The sequence below is a fragment of the Gasterosteus aculeatus genome, chromosome 11 (genome assembly GCF_964276395.1).
Source record: "Gasterosteus aculeatus chromosome 11, fGasAcu3.hap1.1, whole genome shotgun sequence".
NCBI lineage: Eukaryota > Metazoa > Chordata > Actinopteri > Perciformes > Gasterosteidae > Gasterosteus > Gasterosteus aculeatus.
Genome location: NC_135699.1, coordinates 14330819 through 14350995, shown reverse-complemented (window position 1 = coordinate 14350995; position 20177 = coordinate 14330819). Strand labels below are relative to the sequence as shown.

The following is a 20177-nucleotide window of genomic DNA, read 5'->3' as shown; positions in this document are numbered from 1 at the left end:
CAACTGTTTGTGGAAAACGCCTTTTGCAAAGTGCAAGGTGCAAAAGTCCCTCCGTCTGCGTGTTATCAGCCATAGCAGCGAGGTGCCTGTGCATACTGCACGCTGATATGATGTAAAGTCCTCTGCTCTCCTTCACACAGGATCGATTGTGTAACTCATTTGAGTTAGAGACCGCGAAGAGGCACTTGATGTCTCGCTTCAATTCTTTTAAAGGGATTAATCAATGAGGGGTGAAATAAATGCATTGTGTATTAAACACCAGCCTTGATGTTTTCCTGGATACTGTATTTTATTGCCAGCTGTGTTTTTGCACCTGCTTCCTTTGCTTGAGAAAGGCCTGACCACTCAGAGTTTGTTTTCCTGTTTGCTTTTCAATTTAAAAAAAAAAAAGCACAAACGAAGGGTTCTAACCAACCTGGAATCCAATTATTTCGCTTCCAACCGTTATTAACCTGTGAAAACAAAACCAACTCAATCCGATGTTCTCACATTCATCTCTTAATCGAGAAATCTGATATCTTCATCGATCTGCAGCTAATCAGGGTGAGGCAAGAAAGAAACAGAAGCTGCAGCTAATGGAAATCAAGATATCAAGTATGCTACAAAACGTGGTCCTCATCTCATAAGAGCGCGTCTAGACACAACTAAAGAGAATCAAGAAAGAGACGGTATACTTTACACTTTATTTAAGTATTCTGTAATTAAAAGAGGAAATAGAAAAAGCTGTCACTGGAAAAATGGTTGCTGGATATTAACTTAATCTACAGGAGTTATTTAGTAGATCATTCTACATATTAGCGAACGTAGACGTTCATAAACTGCATCAATACACACACACAACCTCATCAAACCAGGCAGTAAAAGGTTCTGTAACAAATGCTGGTGAAAGTCTCAGTCATACAAAGCGACTCATTTAAACATCATTAACACTTTGGAAATGTTTCAATATCTTAGTGGTATTGACCGGACTTCTTTTGACTGGAGCAGAGGCACAGAAAACATGTAGAAATGATATATCTATATATAAAATATATCACAAAAAATAATCAGTAACAAAAGCTCATTTCTCAAACTAATAATCGGTAGTGTGTTTTTAGTGAGAGATTACAGAAGTATCGTGATCTAAAAAGTAAATGGGCCTCTACAGTATCCGGAGGGACGCGTCTTGAAATTTACATCCGCACAACCAGACACGGCAGCGAGTGAGTGGTCACCGACGAGGCGGCTGCTGGGAAACCATGGCGACGCCTTTACATCATTGGGTCCGGCGGCAGTGAGGGGGGGGGGGGGGGGGGGGGCAGGCCGTCATTACAAGCCCATGTCGTGATCGCTGACACTCTGGCGAAGGTAATCTTCATACAGCTTTTTCTGTGTGGGGGGGTGGGGGCACAAGGTTCAACACTATAATGTCCATTTTATCGCCAGTATCTCGCACACGCAACTGACAACAATGAAATACCTTCTTGGTCTTGACCACCTCCTGAACGTACTCCAGCTTCTCGTGCAGTTGCCTTTTTTGTTTGCCTGAAAGAGTCGGTTGAGTCCTGCAGAGGATCGAAGGCAATTCGATGAGATTCTGTGTTATTAACGTAGAAGCTGAGGTAGGCAAAAAGCTGATGGTCATATAAGTCTGTTTAACAGATTATGTTCTTGATTACACAAGTTAAATAGAAGAATCACAGCTGCTTAAAAAAAGAAACTTAAATATTAAGGGAAAGGAAAGCTGCTGTATGAAGAGACCCTCAGACACAATAACTATGTAGTTTATATACAAAAAGCAGCAGCCTATTGACTAGGGTCATTAGAAATTATTGGCAATAATTTGCAATTCATCAAAAAAACACTTCAAAGCCCACAATATTTTCACTGTCATGTTTTGTGTGACCAACTCCAAAGACAATATAATTTATTATTATTAGAAAAGAAAAAAAAAACGCTTTCTGGACAATCTGGATCGGGGGATTTGGCCGGAGACATGATCTCTCCCACTGCCCTCGTGGTAGGCAGGCATGTAGCAGATGTCGGTGCTGGGAGGTTTTTGTGGTACCTGAAGGAGAAGCGCGCGATGATGAGCAGGAGGAAGGAGAGCAGGACCAGCCCACCACATCCGTAAAGCTGATGCTCCGCAGAGAGCGAGTCGAACGCTTTCACCGCCGGAGTCTGCGGATCACAGGAGAAGCTCCGATCAGACTCGACCGCCTCGAGCAAACAACCGCGGCGCCGGCTTCGACACTCACCAGGTAGAGGGAGAGCGCCGCGGTGCCCTCGGGGCCCAGGGCCACCTCCAGCAGCTCACGGGACAGAACGCCCAGCACCAGTAAGGCCATCAGGGCCAGAGGCACGGTGAAGCCCAGCAGGGTCAGCAGGCAGCTCTTACAGCGCGCCCGCCGGTTCATGGCGCTGGTGTGCCTGCGAGAGCAAGAGGGTCAAGCTTGTGCCCTGAAGGCATCACTGACCTATTAGGAGTCAACATTTTAAAGAGGATAAAACTACGCTGGACTACGGAGCTCACAGCGTGTCCGCGGGTTACCGGTCGTTGCTGAGCTTGTCGGTGATGGCCTCGCTGATGACCTCACAGTCCTTCTCCAGGGAGTTCAGCGTGTTCTGCACCGTTTGGTTGATGGTTTTCTCGATGGCACGACAAACCTCCTCGATCTGGTTTACACAGCGACTCGGCTGAGAAACAGGAACAGAGACAACTCATTTCAATGTGCACCTGTCGGGCAAAGTTATAGAAGACCCGTCGAAATGAAAATGCGAGAGAACAAATTCAGGAAGCAGAGACGCCACGTGGAGCTCAATGGAAGTGAAACTCTCACCTTATTGGGATTAGGAATGTAGATGGTGGGCATGTCAAAACCACACTTGTTGAGTCCCGGTCGCTTGCAGAGCTCCTGGACAATCTGCATCATCACTCTCTGAGACAGCCAGTCAGGCGAGAGACAAAGAAATGAGTCGGAGGGAAGTGAGCGACTCTTCAACATGAAGGGGACATATTGTATTATTTTCTATAAAATCAAGGTGTAGCTGTGCAAACCTGTCTGTCCGACTCTCCCCCGGCCTCGTCCGCCTTGCTCAGGTAAAAGCGCAGCCGATCCCCTTGTTTCTCGTTCATACGCTCCACGATGTTGAGGGTGCGCTTGCACAGAGCCTGACCCATGGGGTCGAAGAAGACCAGAACCAGGTCGCAGAGATCACCTGAGTGGGACAGATCCTCATTGCATTAGGATGTATGATGGATGGTAATGGGAGTAAGATGTCTGAGACAAAACTATTGAGTCAACTTATTTCAACTTTCTTCCAAATGTTGTATCATGTCAGTTTTATCATGCTATGAAGATGGGAATCCACGCAAAGATGATTTCAAAACGTAACATGTTGCTTTGAGTCAACCAAAGCCTGTACACAGACAAAATGGGGGGAGCAGCAGATGGAAAAAGCTCACTGATGAAACACAGAAATTTTGCAATATCATTCTTTAAAAAGGAACTAGTGTCACAAACCCCAGCTGCCACAAAAGCGGGGGCAGGGGGGGTGGCAACAGGCACGGCCAGTTCAGCAACTCACCCAGCCACATGATGACCTCGTCCACGTCGAAGGGATACTTCATGTCCCCGTCCACCAACCCCGGCGAGTCCACAAACGTCACCAGGCTGAACCGCTTCTGTCGTGAAGTGCAGATCTCTGTGCTCAAGTACTCGGAAACACCTGGAAGTCATTTCAGGAGCATCACAGATCGGATCTACAGCGATCACAGAAACAACGTGCTCATGCTGTACCAGTGTAAAAAAAAGAAATTCTGCTGTAAAAAATTCCACAGCTCTAACTTGAATGCGTGAATGAGTAACAAGTTATAAACTCTATAAAAGAGGAATGTGATTTGAGCAGAGTTCTAACCTTTGAACTCTTGCAGAGGCCTGAAGTGTGGATATAGATGAAGGGTGGCATTTCCCTAAAGAACAACAGAACCAGATTAGTTGAGAATAGTTTGACAATCCTGAGAGTCCATAAAATACAATTCAAAAACGTGTGGCTTCTTTCTGGACCGAATTCCTTCTCACAGCAAAAGGCCTTGTTGTGATTGTACAGTCGCACTCACTGTGAGAGATTCCCTCTTGCGCCCACTGGTAACAAAGTTGAAGCCTTGGGTCTCAATAGCCACTCCAGTGCGCTGGATGTGCTCCTCAACATACCTGACCAAAAGGGAAAGGGTCAGAAACGCACAAATACGTTTGGACAGATTTTCTCAATTCAATGAGAAAACGTGTGTGGAAACGTTTGACTTGTAGCGTACGTTTCCATATCACTTATAAATAAATCAATTAGATGTAGATTATCCTGAAAAATCACTAGACTGTATGTACTCTGGGGTGGCTGACACGTGGATTGAAGTTAAACGCATATAGTTTGTTTTAATCTGTTAAACTTTCCAATAAACTAGAGGGATGCAACAGGTTTAAACTAGACAGTGATCCAGTGCTGTTCATATTTCTTATAGTTTCACATTCCTTAGTTGGCTGACATAAGTGTTCCTAGGTGAACATGCGGCAGAGAGTATGTTAGAATATCCTTTAAGACAAAAACAAACATGCTTACCAGTTGATGAAGGAGCTTTTGCCAGCAGAGTGGTTGCCCATCAGCATGACGGTGATCTTTTTTCTGGGCGGCAGCAACTTCACATCGACAGATTCCGCTACTGATATTAACCCTGGACAGATTGTGATCAAACATTCAAATTAAAAAAAAAAAAAATCAAGGTAAATCTGGCGTCATCGTGGGTGTAACTGAGGCACTCGGGACAGAATGGACAGGCACTTTAAAACATGTTGTAAAAGCACAGCATCCATTCAAATATAAAAACTGGTGGTACTTCATTCATTTGTGTTGCGTGGACACAGAATCCCCCGCGAGGCCCCTTGTCTCTGTGGCAAACGGACACTTGAAACATTACAAAACTCTATTGCAAAAACTGTATTTCATGATGACGCCGTATATTGAACATGTGAATTCCTAGTTGAAGGATTAATTGGCAACTCGGCATGGCTAATAAAAGTAGCATCAACGCTAGCTAGCTAGCGCAACGTCACCCAAATCCCGAGCTCCGTGTCACGTCAAGCTAACGGTAAACGTTAGCCCCGGTGCTAACAGCTCGCTAGCTTCAACCAACAGTTGCAATGGTGACTGTTGGGGGGGATTTCCAGTGAGGGGTTGACTCCGGTAAAGTGTGTCAGTCAAACTCACCACTGTCGGGATCCGTGTACAGTTGATGACAATCCCTCAGGATGCGCTCATCGCAGGACACGGCGCCGGTTATCGAGTCTGCGTTTGCAGCACTTCGGCTCTTGATTTTCCCGGACATTGCGAGACTGTGGTGGAATCAAACTCCCGGAGAGGCTTGTTTGGAATCGAGGACTTTGTGAACCAGCTAGCTATGAACAAAGCCGGTGAGCCCTGTTTGAATCGGCCCGGTCTGCTGAAACACGGAGACGTAGCTCGGCCACGTCGTCAACTGAAGCGGCTCTTTGTCGCAGAGGATTCTGGGTATTGTAGTTGTTTTATAGAAACGACGCTGTCACGCATAATCGACCCACTCGCCACTAAAGTGTATGTGCGTGTGTGCGGGGGAGAAGGGGAACAATAATAAGCGCACGCCTAAAAATGTTTGATTTGAATGGGCAGCTTATGAAGCTTATGAACACTAAAGACTGTTCCTTGTCTGTGTGAAGAACAAAATGTCTTACTTAAGGTGAAAAGGTCTTAGGCGTGTAAGAATGACAATAACCGATTTAAAAGAAAGGTTTCGCAAACAATTCCCATCACAAAGTGGCATATGGGCTGAAAGGATGAGAAATGTTATTTTTTTCATTTCGTAAAATGAAAAAAAAAGGTAGACACTCATTTCCTGTACTGATAATGACTCACGCGCTGTCCACTCAAATCTTGAATGGACAAGTGTGCAGCAGTTATAAAATGTTTCCATTCCATAAATGTAATTTATGGCCGCTGTATACCCACTGAACTGTGAAATACTCTTTTGTAATCACTTGCGCGTCTTGTTGTCACAAAGATATAACTGCAGTAATAATGCATAGTTTAGTAAATGACTACATGACTTCCGATTTTGAAGAATGAGGCAAAATGGTTTGGGTCTAATTCCGACGGTGAAAGACAAACTAAATAGAGAACTGAACAAATATTGTTCACAATTACATCAATTTTTATTTTATTCTTTCCTTTTCTCAATGAGAAAAAGACACATTAGACACTGATATGCATTATGAAGTGGACTTACATCTACTATAAGGTCTTCTAATGGGGCTATGTACTGTAGGCTGAGACATATTGACATCTGCTCTTACACGTGCTGTCAGACAAATACTTTATGTATAATAACCACCTTCAAAACACAAATTCAAAAATCAAGTCAGGATTAATGTTAAATAATTAAAAAAAATCAGACGTTTAGGTCGATACTTTTCAGTGCAAGTTTAGTAAGTAGATACTTTATTCCAGCAAATACAGACAATCCATTCAGCAAAGTGCTATACCGAACAATAATTATGATAAAACCAATCAAAACATAAATTAGTTCACAGCTCCTCCTACCATGTATTTATTGGTCTTGTAATAACCACCAGCCATAATCACAATAAGCATGGAGAAATAAAGTCGGAACTTTTGAAGGCAAAGATTAGGAGGATCATGTGACTGGCAGGTTACAGATACAACTGGGAACATGTGGAAGGCAAATACACTCCCTTCCTGCATCAGTGCGCTGACTGTAAATGCTTCAGTACTGATGGTAAGTGGCCTCAGTGTACTGGGAGTCTAACAGAGGCGAGTGAGTGGACATTTTAAAGACTATGCTTTTAGTTTAGGGATTGAACAGCAGAACCTCACCATGCACAGCGGCTGCTGCTGCGATCATACCTCAATGCAAATTAAAGATCATGTTGTGCAGACAAATGTTGTGGCTTAAGCAGCAATGACATCACATAAAAAAAATAAAACACGGTTTCAAAAATGTCACATCACACCTCGTGAAATCGGTTAGTTGCACCAGCAGACAAACACGTGGTGGTCTGCTGTGCACGGCCTCTTGATGAAAGAAGTGTCCACATGCTGGCTTCTGAATCCCAACAGATACGAGCCGTTTCATGCACAACTCCCCCTCCCCGCAGTGAGATGACACCTTCTGTTGCCTTGGATTCCACCGTCTGTTGCCCCTTGAAAACATGTTTGTCCTCTAGCTTTGGCCTGTCGGTGCTCAGCGTTGGTGCACCGCTGGGCCGTGTGGGCAGCTGCAGCCTTTCTTCTTACTCTATTCACGTCTAGAGATCAAAGTCAGTCTGCATTTTTTCATCATGGGCGTCCTCCTTATCATATCACACTTACATTAATGTAGTACGTGTCATGTTCAGCATGTCATTGTGTTTCTTCTTACAGACTCACGCTGGGTTGATGTGATCCTTCTTAACATTGAATTAATTAGCATAATTAGTGCAAATAGAAATATTGTGGCTTGCCACATCTTTCATTTGCTACAGTAGATCAATCTTCACAATGTCTCTGTGCATTATATAGCGGGCATGCATATGAAGCTAATGGGATAAATGTCGATAAAATTTTAACTATGATTAGCACGTTTGAATTAGCGAGACAAGATTTGCACAAGTTTATGTGTCATGCAACCTAAACGCAGCACACAGAAAGCAAGGAGGCCCTTCGTCTTTCCTTCATCGTCGTCGTGTCAGAGTCCGTCCCCCTTGGTTACCAGTGAGCGTTCCTCTCCTTGGCAACCAGCTCCAGGAACTGCGTGTGGCTCGCATACAGCGGGAAAGACGAGTCAACGTCAACCCACTGGACTTGTGCGGCGTCGTCGCCGGCTTGCAGCGACAGCTCGCTCACACTGTTTCCTACGGCAGCAGCAAAGATGATGTCATGGCGCACACACAAAACGCACTGGAGGTCTCCAGTCAGAAATCATCCAAACAACACTGCTTTGTTTTTTTAAATGGTTTGCAAATTGCTAAAGCGGTTACTGCATGAATGAAATACTTGATTTCTAAAAGAATTAATTTGAGTAGTAAGAGAATTATGATTAAATGATTGATACCTGATTCGTCGTGGAGGTTGACGGCCACCGTCTCCATCCAAGCATTGTCAGTGTTTCTAGGATCATCCACATAGCCCTTATAGACCTGAAGAAAGGGGGGGAAGCATATTCTAGTTTTCCTCAAAAAGAAACCTGTAGATTGAGGAAGAAGACTGGTATATGTGTGTGGCAATGGCGGACCTGAAACCCTGGCGATTTGAAGAGTTCGCCGATGCGCTCGCTGATTTTGGCCACCTCCGACGCCGGGACTGCCAGCGAATTCATCGCTTCCTCCGAGAACTCACGCTGCAGTGTAAGAGAGACCTGCTCCCCTGGATCTACCATCCCCTGCAGAACAACCACACCCGCACAAATAAACATGCGAGTCGCAGGAACGCAAGAGCTCACAAAACATATCCTGGCTGCAAGTTATTTTTTGTTTAAGAGAGGCACGGAGAGGACACAGACCCCTGGAATGGCCCACTCCCCACAGTCCTTCCTCTTGATGGACACAAACTGCAAGATTGGCCGCTTGGAGACGGAGTGAGAAATCTTCTCTTTTGTGACATCTACTTTCCATCTGCCAGAAAGTGACAAAGCATACATCTGCCCATCATGCATTTATAAAAAGAGAAAAAAGTCAATTCGTAGTTTCTTTGAGGACGGAGTCTCGTTTTACCTCAACAGGAAACTGCTTGGTTATTCTGATTTCACATTTCCTTAAATTACATCATGGCAGTGAGCACTTTCCACGTAAGAAAAGGTTACCTGGTGACGATGGGATCTGCTGCGTGATTGGGTCCCCATCGTCCCAGCAAACCTCTACCAGTCACCCCAGTGCGTCCACGAGGATTTCTACACAAGTAAAAAAAAAAACCATTTGCAAATGCGTTTATAAGCAGGAAAGAAGACCGGCAAAGACTTCTGTTGGTATGCCATAACTTACAGCGGCTTTCCATTTTCTGTTTTGTAGCTGCCTTCAAAGCTCGTCCTGTCCACAGCACCATCCACGGTGTTAAACTTTGGAGAGAAAGATCTGGGAAACAATGAAAGTCATCCATAACTCCAGCTGAACGTCTCACAGCCGAGCAGCACACAGAACTCCAGTCTTAAAAATGTACAGCTCACCCAATATCCGGATCGGCCCACACAGGCTTCTTCTCTACAGAAGGGTCGGTGTAGCTAACAGGATTATACTGCGGCCAGTTCTGACTCCATTCCACCTTGTCATCAGGCACAAGGAAGCGCTTGATTTTGGACCCTGGGTACAGGGCACATCTAGCCTTGATGTGGGGCCCCGCTGAGGATGGCATTGTCCAGGTACTGGTAGTGTCGAGGTTAAAGCAACTTGTACGGACGGGTCTGATGGTTCCAGTGGCCCCGAAAGGGTGAGAAGGAAAGCAGGAGATGGCCGAGCTGCAGGGGATGAAATATGAGACGTAAAAAATCCAACGTGTAAGTCCAGATCGTCCTTCCCTGCAGCAGCGTGGTCCCCGGCCAGCCCGAGTCTACTGTGTGCCCGTATCGCCCTTCAGCAAACTAATATAACGTATACACATTCACCCTCGAGTGACGGGAGCCTAAACCTCTCACAATAAAGATTTAAATTTGACATGTAATCACATATCTATATTATATTAAATATAAATAAAGCTTTACTTCAATTATATCCAAAAGCAACGTTATTATATTGTACATCAATATAAAAGCAGTTACATACCCTATAGCGCGGCAATAATGAACAGTTTGGACAGAAATAGAAACTAAAGCACGTGACTACGTCTACTCTCAATGAAAGAGTTATTTTACAGCCGAAAGCCTGCTGTAATGTCGGATAGTCAAAGCGTCCAGTCAAACCTTCTGGTTAACGTCACTCACCGGACCTGGTGGGTGCAGCCGGCGAACGGAAGTCCGCAGAGAGTGAGCGCCAGTCGAATCCGGCCAATCCAGTCACGTCGCAGGACGTTATGTAGCATTCCCCGAATAATAAATATTACAATGAGCCATAAACCAACGGCCAGGGCAGGCATGCAGCAACCAGGAAGTCCAGCGCCCAACGCCGTGACGTATGCAAAGAGGCGCGGTTTATGGCCGGCGCACCCGTTTCCATGGTGATAGGATTAATGAAGTATTTGTGTGTCTTAACAAGAAAAATAATACGTTAATACGTTTGTTCGACAACTTATTATAGAGTTTAAAAACATGTCTTTGACAACATTTCCGAGCTGTGACTCACAGTCAAGATTAGAGAGATAATAATAGTACAAGATTAAGGAGGTTTTTATTATGATTATTTTAAGGTGAATCATCGGTAAACGTTTGTATTCAAACATATTCAACATGTTCAATTAACCAATATCCATTTGCTGCTATTTTCAACCAAAGTTGTAACAAAATGTTTTCCTATACATTATTATGATTACATCTCAAATACAGGGCCGCAAAATGCATATACAGTTTCATAATGTGCCGTCAAATATACAAATATACATTGTATCCTTTTTTGTATCCCACCCCACGTAATTTTCGATGATGTACATTAGGACATACATTGCAGTCCTTCCACAGGCAAACAACAGCACTCGACCATAGTAGAATGGTTGGTATACAGAGGTGGATTACCACACAAAAATTGATAAAAAATGACAATAGTCATAATAGTGTATTATTCTTGTCACAGCAGGCAGCGTGCAACATATTTCGACACGCCCACTAGTAGCTGCTGCTGCATATTTATTTAGCAGATTGCGCTTGTTTTTCTTAACTACGAAGCTGTACAGGCGGTGCCCCCCTTCCAACCAACGAGGCTCCGCCCGGAACAGTCGCCCTCACGCGAATATCTAACGCACCTGTACAACCGTAGTTTGGCACGCGCATATACGCTCGATGCCGAGACCAAACGCGGGCTCGCGCACGAAATCCATTGACACTCTGTTAGCAGAGGGCCCCGAACGAGTCGCTTTGCTCCGTCAGTTGAACGATCCTTTCGCCTGAAAACCCCACACGGACGTTAAACCCCCGACCCAGAGCGGTGGCGATTCCTCGGCGAAACATTATCGACTAGAGCGGGAGCGGTTCGGAGAGGAAGAATGGCGGATTCGTGCCCACGCAGCACTGCAACAGTCGGGGCCGCGGGCTCCAGCGGCGCTGCCGCCGCAGCCACGGCCGCCGCCGCCGCTGCTGCCGCCGCCGCCCCAGCGGGCTCGGTGGCGCAGGGCGGAGCGCCAGCACCTGCGGGACCCAAGGCCCCGTCCGAGTCCGTGAAGGGGCAGATTTTTGACGTGGGCCCCCGCTACACGAACCTGTCCTACATCGGGGAGGGGGCGTACGGAATGGTCTGGTGAGTTGTGCCTGTCGCCTCCCGTTTGTCAAACCGCGGCGTCCCGACGTCGAACCGAACGCGCTAGCTAACGTAAGCCGTTAGCCGGCTAGTGGCGTCGACGTACATGTGTGACACTGCGTCCCGACATTCAGACGTTTGTTGAGCAGCTCATGTTGTGGTTAGCCGGCTAGCTACAGGCGTGGCTACGCGCTGTAATACAGGAAACGAGATGGGGGGGGGGGGTGATTGCGTCGGACGCAGGTCGCTATCGCATGAGAAATCTTTTGCAGACTGCATTGCACCGCGCGACGAAGAGCTAGTTAACGCTGCGGTCATTTAACACGCGCCGCACCGGTCTCCACGTCGCGTTTAAGCCTGCAGAGCCGCTGCAGAGGATTCGGGTGTAGATTCGCGGAAGCGAGGCCTCTCCTCGCGCTATCGCCGTTCGCGATCTACAGCCTTGTGTGGTCGCGCCGAGCGAACCCGGTTCACTAGACGTCGATGCGAAGTCATCGCAATGGAGGCTGAACCGTAAACGCCACCCGACGTGATGGTGGAGGTTACCAGGAGAACTGAGTCCACACGTCCATCCCCACAAGACACTGTTATCTTCAAACTGAGACGTGTAAGCACATTGTCAAACCCCCCCACTGGAAAAATATTTAATCTCATAATCTACGATGTCCTAATGCTGATGTGCATATGTTTTGATCTGGAGGTGACACGAGCAGATGTTTACATTCAGTGCCGTTTGTTCACATCGCAGCATTTTAACCGCAGGCGTGTGAAGTTTCCCAGTTCGTGCAGCGTGTTGTGCAATAGGAAAACACGCCTTGTGATGTAACTGGTGTTCCTGTTGAGGCCAAGTGTCTGTGCCCTGTATAAAAAAAAAAGATGGCGAGGATTATTTTCTTTTCTCTCAGAGGAGCGGTGCATTCAAGGGTCCCAGAGAGGCACTATTCACAGCTGCTCTCAGCCTCAGTGTACTCCACACTGACACTGCAGATACACTCCAGCACACACCTACGGTACCTCATAAGCCATCGCAGCAAAAGGACGCCTGCGTCTCTGCTGTGGAAAAAGTCTGCTGCGCCCTTCCAGGCCTCCGTGTGTTCGCCCTGTTTATGATAACGTCATATTGTGTGTGTGTGTGTGTGTGTGTGTGTGTGTGTGTGTGTGTGTGTGTGTGTGTGTGTGTGTGTGTGTGTGTGTGTGTGTGTGTGTGTGTGTGTGTGTGTGTGTGTGTGTGTGTGTGTGTGTGTGTGGATTGAAGACGGTGTAACACGAGACGTGCTTTGTGCTCCTTTCCGTTTCCGCCCTACCCAGCTCTGCCATGGATAACGTTTCAAGCCAGCGCGTAGCCATCAAGAAAATCAGTCCATTTGAGCACCAGACGTATTGCCAGCGCACGCTGAGGGAAATCAAGATCCTGCTGCGCTTCCACCATGAGAACATCATCGGCATCAACGACATTCTCCGGGCACGGCACATTGACAACATGAGGGATGTGTATCCTTTCATGCTGCACTGTAAGGGTCTTTATAAAAAATAATGTGGACAGTTAGAAGTATTGTGTTGTCTTTGTTTTCGTTCTGCAGTTACTTAAGTGTAGCGCTCTAAAGGTATTCATTTAAATATCTGTTCATAACATACGTGGATTCAAAAACAGTTACAAAACAGTGTTCAGTAGCTTATGAAGAGTAACAGCGGCTTCGTTTTTTCATTTTAGGCGTGTGGGGAAGATGAGGGAATTCAGTGTAACGGTTAATAAGTACTACACTACGCTTGAGTCCTGCTGTTCATCAACCATCTAAACCTGATTGTTTGAGTGATTCAACATGTACCAACATTATTTGGGTCCGTCCTCTCGGACAGTCTGATTGTAGTGATTTGCAGAGCAGAGGACGGATGCTTGGTCTCTTTAGCTGCTCCACTTGGTTGATTTGTCTTGTTGCCGTGGTGATTCCTGATTTTGGGCAGATCTAACCACATCCAGGCACCAGGACCACTTTTCACATTTGGTTCTGTATGCAGCTCAGCTAGCAGCATTATTGCACACGGGGAGCCGCTCACATCTACAAGACTAAGAGTCTACAGCCGTGTGAGCAGCGCTCTGAGGTTCTATTGGTGTTTTAGTGAAATGCTAACGCTTGGCAGGCGTGATCTTTTGACTGTATTCATTTGGCTATAATGACTTATTTGAAAATGCTTTCAGGGCGGCCCTCATGTTTCTCCTGCTGTCGGTGGATGTCGTCCTTTTTTCTTGTCCTCCTTGACCCGCGCGTCCTCCCAGCTACATCGTGCAGACCCTGATGGAGACGGACCTGTACAAGCTGCTGAAGACCCAGAGGCTGAGCAACGACCACGTCTGCTATTTCCTCTACCAGATCCTGCGAGGCCTCAAGTACATCCACTCCGCCAACGTGTTGCACCGTGACCTCAAGCCCTCCAACCTGCTCATCAACACCACCTGCGACCTCAAGGTAAGTGTGTACACACACACACACACACACACACACACACACACACACACACACAGTGGTAACAACTAGGCTGCTCCATTAATTTGCCGCTTTGATCTGCGGACGCTATTTTGGTGATGGTGGATTTTACACAGGAACCTAAATAAAAACTATATGGTTATGCTTTTTACAGCAAATAGATTTGTACAGTTGTGGACATCCCACACTTACATGTTGTACATTTCATATAGGTGTCAAACATTCCCTCTGACTGAGTTTTGGATGCTGGTTAAAAAGGATATTTTTTTATAATCTTGCACACATTGTGCTTATTTTTATTAAGCAGTTTGAGACCAAAACCTTTGTTTGTTTTTAAGTTGTAAGTTACGGCGCTCCACAATATTGAAAAAGCATCTCAGGAATGTTGTATGTGGCCAATGGCTTGACCTCAGCTCTTTGTTGGTCATGAACCCTCCCTGGCCAGGGAACGGTTGAATTAGAAAATGTAAACCCTGCATCAAAGTAGTTATTGGCACATTTTGTCTTTTAAAAAAATCTGCAAATGTTCTTTTATCCAACACGTGCTAGTTTGGGTTTCCGGCTCAGTCAGTGGAAACCTAATTGTGCGAAAACATAAAATGTTTAGTAAAATGTTGTACATTTGGAAAGTAACTACAGGTTAACAGGGTGGATTAAATAACTAATTGATCTTGACATGGCATACTGACATCAAGATAATTACTTTTTGTATTGCAAGCTTTCTCAAAATATTGCGCTTCAATATGCAAACGATGCATTAAACAATGCTGACTTTTGGTAAATGGAGGAGAAACCCATTGACAAAGTAATTCAATAATAATCTAAATGTGTATTTTTCAGGTCCTGCGGTTATAAAAGCAAAAAACCCAGAAACTGTTTTTGTTTGTAGTATTGTGTGTGTTTCATATCTGCTCTTCAGGTCAGTTTGTTCAGTTGGAGATTCATTTAAGCCCTTTATTATTATTAATTATGGCAATTTTTCTTTTCTTTTTTTCCGTGAAGTGAATCCAGCTGTAGCAAAAGCTTTAATATGAGCCATGAGGGTTCTCGTTGCCGTGTTGAACACGTTTGAGCTCTCATCAATCCCTGGATTAGTCGATCATGTGGGAGCAGTGAAGAACAAAGGCAGCTGCTTTCTGACACATTCCACTCCATGGAAATCTAAATAAACCCTTATTACAGCAGCAATATGTTTCATCTGCTACTTTGTACCTCTGAACAAAAAGTGCCCACTTTCTCCTCTCGTCTGTGGGCATTGTGCAGAGCGCTACTCTCCTGCAACATTTAACAGGCTCTTGAGTTTCCTGCAATTTGGTATTTCCAGTAAACCGAAACATCTACAAAATGTCAAAATAACGCCTCAAGATTTAGAAAGCCGAGCGGGAGGAATAAAGTTTGAGACAAGCGTTAAGCTTTGAACTGTTACCGCTGTGTCTGCAGAGGCTCCTCTAGTCTCAGGAACGTGACCCGCCTGACCCGTCTATGAGCGTCTGACCTCTGACCCTTCATGCCACCCTCAGATCTGTGACTTCGGCCTGGCGCGGATAGCCGACCCCGAGCACGACCACACAGGCTTCCTGACCGAGTACGTGGCCACGCGTTGGTACAGGGCTCCGGAAATCATGCTCAACTCAAAGGTGCGTGTGAGGAGCCCATGTGGACTCGTGTGTCGGAATGGAAATCCCTTCAGCCCGTTGACCGTTTGGACTATAACGCACGTTTGTGTCTCAGGGCTACTCCAAGTCCATTGACATCTGGTCAGTGGGCTGCATCCTGGCTGAGATGTTGTCCAACAGGCCCATCTTCCCTGGTAAACACTACTTGGACCAGCTCAACCACATCCTGGGTGAGTTTCACTCAGTTCTACAATACGTTAACACTGTTTGTAGAACCTAGTGTGGTTTTTGTATTTGCGGGACGATCAGCCACGTTCGCATCCTCTCTGATTTTTGTTTGGTTGTTTTTTAAAGCATTTTTACATGCAGTACATATACACTTTTTAGAGTTTTTCACTTGATTTAATTTTTGACGGGTGATACCAGGCCGGGCTGAAAATGGGCCGATCTTCAGCCATGTGGTAAAAAAAAAAAACTGTCTCTCTCTCTCCTCTGTGCAGGCGTCCTTGGCTCTCCATCTCAAGACGACCTGAACTGCATCATCAACATGAAGGCCAGGAACTACCTGCAGTCCCTGCCTCATAAACCCAGAATCCCCTGGGAGACGCTCTACAAGGCGGACACAAAATGTAATGGCAGCACACCCCGCTCATATATTTACGGCAGCAAACTCTAACCTAAAAGTGACCCAACAAGTCCGGGTTCCTCTGTGGATGTGGACTAAAAGCAGCAACAAAGGGTTTTTATGTCTGTCACTCAATGGGCCCTTTGTCTTTTTAGTCGTGGTGTCCTGTGACAGACACTCAAGAGCCCCATTCTACCACCTATAAACCTGAAGAATCGTGTTTCTCTAACAGGCTTTGAATGTGTGATTTCGCTGATAAGCTGTACAAAGCTGCTGCATGAGCTTCTTTTGTTTGTTTACTTCCATTAAGCACGAAGGTGAGAGTGACGTTAAGAGCTTCAAACAATAACTATAACTAAAAGTGGTGGTAGACTTCACTGTGCAAAAATGTCGTAGTATTATTAACTTGTATATTAAAATGTCTGATTATCTCTTTTTCCACCGATGCAAAGACAAAGTTTAATCCGAGAGGTTCTAGTCTGTTTTCTTCAGAAGGAGCAACCTGTTCTACTCAATGTCATTGGTGGGCTTTAAGTGAATACTTAGAAATCTCTTTCAATGTGACACTGTACTAACTGAAGCTCTCCATTCATCTGACGCAGCTCTGGACCTGCTGGGTCGCATGTTGACCTTTAACCCCGTGAAGCGCATCAGCGTTGAGGAGGCACTGGCTCATCCTTACCTGGAGCAGTACTACGATCCCTCCGACGAGGTACGCAGTGATGGAGGCTTCAGTTCACGCTGATTTGTCACTTGTTAGTCTCGCAGCTGCAAAAGGCAATCGGCGAGAATAACTTGCATCTGGCATTCAATGTGGGTGTAACCTTTGTGTCACTATTACACATAGTACGTTAAAAGCATACTTTATATTATATTCCATTTCTCCCACTAGATCCGCCTAAATGCTGCACAATGTTTCTTTAACCAGTGGGGAGCCGATTGATATTAAGAGTAATTGTGAAGCCCTGGCCGGATCCAGCCACAGATTGTCCCTGATGCTGGAGGCAGAACGGCCATTTAGAACAAACATGTTTGTCATTGTTTTCAATCGTGGTGCGAGATTGAATTGTGAGCCTTTTCCTGTGTTGTGCCGGGAAGCCTCTTAGCTCCGTTTGGAATGCAATTAGTCTTAAGTTTGCTGCAGGGAGGTTAAACAACGTAATCACATCTTGGTTTAGGTCAGCGCGGGCCGCACAAGGTCTCCTGCCTTTCCCACAGCTGCAGTCTTAAAGCCTCACGTTTATAGAAGTTGCCTCCGCCCCTTTTATTTGTTATACATGTTGCAACAATGCGCTTCTTAATCTTGACACCTTTCCAGCTCTATTCTTAGCTTTAGCAGGGGCGTCAAAGTTGTTTTCTGTGTGTTTTCGTGCATAGCCGGTAGCAGAGGAGCCCTTCACTTTCTCCATGGAACTGGACGACCTTCCCAAAGAGAAGCTGAAGGAGCTGATCTACGAGGAAACCGCTCGTTTCCAGGCAACCTACCAGGGCTCCTGAGACACACGGGTGCGTAACGCTTCCTTAGCAGTTAAACACACGCGCTCACACCGACTTCACACTCGCCCACATCGGTTCTGCTGGTGTGAGTTGCGAAAGGCAGGTGTATTTGAGAAGATGTTCCCAGGTGTTAGTCTGAAGTACTTCACCTCATGATGACGCTGCAGCTCTAGCTACTTTGCTGGTTGGAAGTCTTAAGGGGTTTAAGCTAATGGTAAGCGGCTGAATTGTGGCTTTCTTGCCACAGCTTGGTCCGTTGGTACATCAAATAGTATTTGGAGGGGAGGATTGGTGGCGCGGCTTGCAGTAAACAAGTAGAGATGTAAAACCAGCATGAGGAGAACAGCGTCTGATCTTTTTTTTCCTTAGAAATCAGAACAGGGGTTATTTCATCATGTTGACACCAACTCGCTATCTCTTAACTCTTAGTTAAGTTAAATTTAATAACCTAAAAGTTACTGTTGGGAACTTGATCTACAATTTCTTTTGGCGAATGGGAAGTTAGAGACTGACTTCATTTAATCTATTCACAACGTGGACCTAAGTGCATTTATTTTTCTTACCTCTTTTTAGCCTTAGAGGGACAAAGCCACTCGGAGGCTTTGAACGAGAAGACCCCAAACGAAAAAACGCATCCTCAAGAAACCAACAAAAAGAGAAAACAAACAAACATTTAACTGCTTATCTTTCCATTTCTGCTGCAAGAGAGCTAAGTTTAACTCAGATTACTGTGGTTGGGTGGGGCGGTGGGGTCCGTCGTACTCGCACTGTTTCAGTTGTCCATGTTGGACTCGCCCTCCTCTCACCTCACATTGGTTTTCCTGTTAAAAGTTTCCATCTCCAGCAGCTCTCTGTCCCCCTCCTGTGCTCATCAGACCTTCTCTCCCCTGCAGCCGATCAGTCTGAGCGCTCTCGTATAAACTACTGTATTAACCTGCACCATAACTCCCTTGTCCTGCTCCATGTGACTTATGACCTGGAAAAAAAACGAGGGCTAAGAGAACGTGGATTCTAATCGGGTGTATGTGTATATATATATATATACATACATACATACATATCTCATATATATATTGAGCTTTTTTTCCCCTCTTTTTTTTCTTGAAAGTGTGCTCGTCAGCGTTTTTGTTTGTACACTGTTGTTCGAGTGATTACAGATCAGTTCAGAGTCGTATCTGTATGTTTTTGGGGTTTATATTTGCAAGTCTTTTTTTTTTCTTTTTTTTTGAGCGCTTTATTTTGAGACAAATATTCAATGTTTTACTGGCATGTTGGCAGGTTTACAGATTCTTTTTTTTGTTTTCCTCTAAAAACAAACTGTATGATCAAATGAATGCATGCATTCCTGAAATCAACCAAAGTGGTAAAGAAAGGCAGAAAACCAAGGAATATTTATCTGTCGATTTCTTGAACTTTAACGCGTACCAAGGGCAGACTAACCTTCATTTTGTAGTTAAGTTACAAATCTTCAAGTTGGTTATATTCAGGAGGATCGAATTAGCGTAGAAAGTAAAACCCATTGCATAGTTTCCGGAGCGTGCTTTTTGTCTTTCACTGGGGACGCAAAACAGCAAGAACTGCCAGAGGGCTGATGTGGGACAGTGGTTTCACGTCGCTGCGTGGTCCACATCTGGCCCCACGACGTCCGGCCGCTGATCCAGTGTCAGCGCCGCGCTCCTGTGCTAAAATCACACCGAGAGGGGAACCGCTCACAGCCCCTCTTGGTCCTTTTTAATTACAGAGCCGAGAAACGCGTTCCACATCGTTCTGGGAAGCTTCTTAGATGCGGTGTAGCGGAGCGCACTTTCCAAAACGAGCATTTTTTCCGATCATGATCTCTGTGTTTTGAAGTGTTTGAATGTAAGCCGCCGGATTTCCTGCAGTCCGTCACTGCAGCTTAGTGTTTTTTACAAGAGCCTCTTCTACGACGAAGAAAAACTGTGTGCCGCTAAAACACCTGGGCCATTTAAACAACTCGCATCTTTCAGACTGTTGTATTTCAGAATAAGTTGTTTCCCAGTTGTCACTTTGACTCGGACATTGATGTCAGCGACATTTTAAAAAAAACAGGAGAGTCGAGTCCAGGAATGTGTGAGTGCTGTAAAGTTGTTCCTGGCCGGCCGGCGCACAGCGTCCATCGCCACGTCTACCCGCTCTTCTTTGGCTGCATCGCCCCTCCTCTCCTCCGCCTGTGTGTTTTTGTTTTTTTTGCTACCTGTTAACATGCTGGATGTCAATTCTTCAGTGTGGGTGATTTTTAACGTGTGTGTGTGCATGTGTGATATCTCTGTGTCCATACGTTCAGTCGCTGCTCCCTCCTCTCTCTCTGTTCTGGATGTGACCGCGCTAACGGGGTCCAGCTCAGTCTGCCCTCATTTCAGCTTGTTGCACTGGGACCAGTAGAGAACCCTCACCCGCTCCCCTTTAATGGACCTACACATGCGCTGGAGGCTCTCTCGGGAGGCCTCGGTGCTGATAGACGGATCGATCTGGAGCAGAAACCCTTCGTTTGTTCTGACGG

At 45.6% G+C, this 20177-nt stretch overlaps 3 protein-coding genes across 6 annotated transcripts; 1 reads left to right on the top strand and 2 right to left on the bottom strand.

Moving 5' to 3' along the window:
* Nucleotides 1-664: 664 nt before the first annotated feature.
* Nucleotides 665-5576, bottom strand: LOC120827207 (uncharacterized). The gene is made up of 12 exons (XM_040189903.2): nucleotides 5242-5576; nucleotides 4597-4708; nucleotides 4100-4193; nucleotides 3898-3952; nucleotides 3568-3708; nucleotides 3038-3198; nucleotides 2820-2918; nucleotides 2531-2676; nucleotides 2238-2409; nucleotides 2048-2160; nucleotides 1460-1544; nucleotides 665-1368 (listed from the first exon to the last, which is right to left on the bottom strand). The coding sequence occupies exons 1-12, from the start codon at nucleotides 5357-5359 to the stop codon at nucleotides 1309-1311; spliced, it is 1356 nt and encodes a 451-aa protein (XP_040045837.1). The 5' UTR covers nucleotides 5360-5576; the 3' UTR covers nucleotides 665-1308.
* Nucleotides 5577-6474: 898 nt separating this feature from the next.
* nudt9 (nudix (nucleoside diphosphate linked moiety X)-type motif 9) lies at nucleotides 6475-11607 on the bottom strand. 4 transcript variants are annotated; one of them, XM_078083980.1, is made up of 9 exons: nucleotides 11542-11607; nucleotides 9974-10235; nucleotides 9224-9511; nucleotides 9042-9131; nucleotides 8864-8950; nucleotides 8564-8675; nucleotides 8297-8443; nucleotides 8117-8201; nucleotides 6475-7916 (listed from the first exon to the last, which is right to left on the bottom strand). In XM_078083980.1, the coding sequence occupies exons 2-9, from the start codon at nucleotides 10123-10125 to the stop codon at nucleotides 7771-7773; spliced, it is 1107 nt and encodes a 368-aa protein (XP_077940106.1). In that variant the 5' UTR covers nucleotides 10126-10235; nucleotides 11542-11607; the 3' UTR covers nucleotides 6475-7770. The 4 variants fall into 4 exon arrangements, with proteins under 4 accessions (XP_077940106.1, XP_077940107.1, XP_040045825.2 ...); XM_078083981.1 differs by having other exon boundaries at nucleotides 10945-11550; XM_040189891.2 differs by lacking the exon at nucleotides 11542-11607 and having other exon boundaries at nucleotides 9979-10158.
* Nucleotides 10949-17665, top strand: mapk3 (mitogen-activated protein kinase 3). The gene is made up of 8 exons (XM_078083979.1): nucleotides 10949-11435; nucleotides 12744-12926; nucleotides 13711-13900; nucleotides 15439-15555; nucleotides 15650-15764; nucleotides 16035-16163; nucleotides 16762-16871; nucleotides 17537-17665. Exons 1-8 carry the CDS (start codon nucleotides 11185-11187, stop codon nucleotides 17654-17656), a joined length of 1215 nt encoding a protein of 404 aa, XP_077940105.1. The 5' UTR covers nucleotides 10949-11184; the 3' UTR covers nucleotides 17657-17665.
* Nucleotides 17666-20177: the final 2512 nt, after the last annotated feature.

Excerpts from the sequence above, each read along its gene's own strand:
- nudt9 (XM_078083980.1), bottom strand. The coding sequence starts at position 10,125 with ATGCCTGCCCTGGCCGTTGGTTTATGGCTCATTGTAATATTTATTATT. Across the intron at positions 8,202-8,296 it reads TCAAATCGCCAGGGTTTCAG|GTCTATAAGGGCTATGTGGA; the intron begins GTCCGCCATTGC and ends CCCTTTCTTCAG. Across the intron at positions 7,917-8,116 it reads CAACCTCCACGACGAATCAG|GAAACAGTGTGAGCGAGCTG; the intron begins GTATCAATCATT and ends CTGCTGCCGTAG.
- LOC120827207 (XM_040189903.2), bottom strand. The coding sequence starts at position 5,359 with ATGTCCGGGAAAATCAAGAGCCGAAGTGCTGCAAACGCAGACTCGATA. Across the intron at positions 3,709-3,897 it reads GCCTCTGCAAGAGTTCAAAG|GTGTTTCCGAGTACTTGAGC; the intron begins GTTAGAACTCTG and ends AATGACTTCCAG. Across the intron at positions 1,369-1,459 it reads AGGTGGTCAAGACCAAGAAG|AAAAAGCTGTATGAAGATTA; the intron begins GTATTTCATTGT and ends CCCCCCACACAG.
- mapk3 (XM_078083979.1), top strand. The coding sequence starts at position 11,185 with ATGGCGGATTCGTGCCCACGCAGCACTGCAACAGTCGGGGCCGCGGGC. Across the intron at positions 11,436-12,743 it reads GGGGCGTACGGAATGGTCTG|CTCTGCCATGGATAACGTTT; the intron begins GTGAGTTGTGCC and ends CGCCCTACCCAG. Across the intron at positions 16,872-17,536 it reads ACTACGATCCCTCCGACGAG|CCGGTAGCAGAGGAGCCCTT; the intron begins GTACGCAGTGAT and ends TTTCGTGCATAG.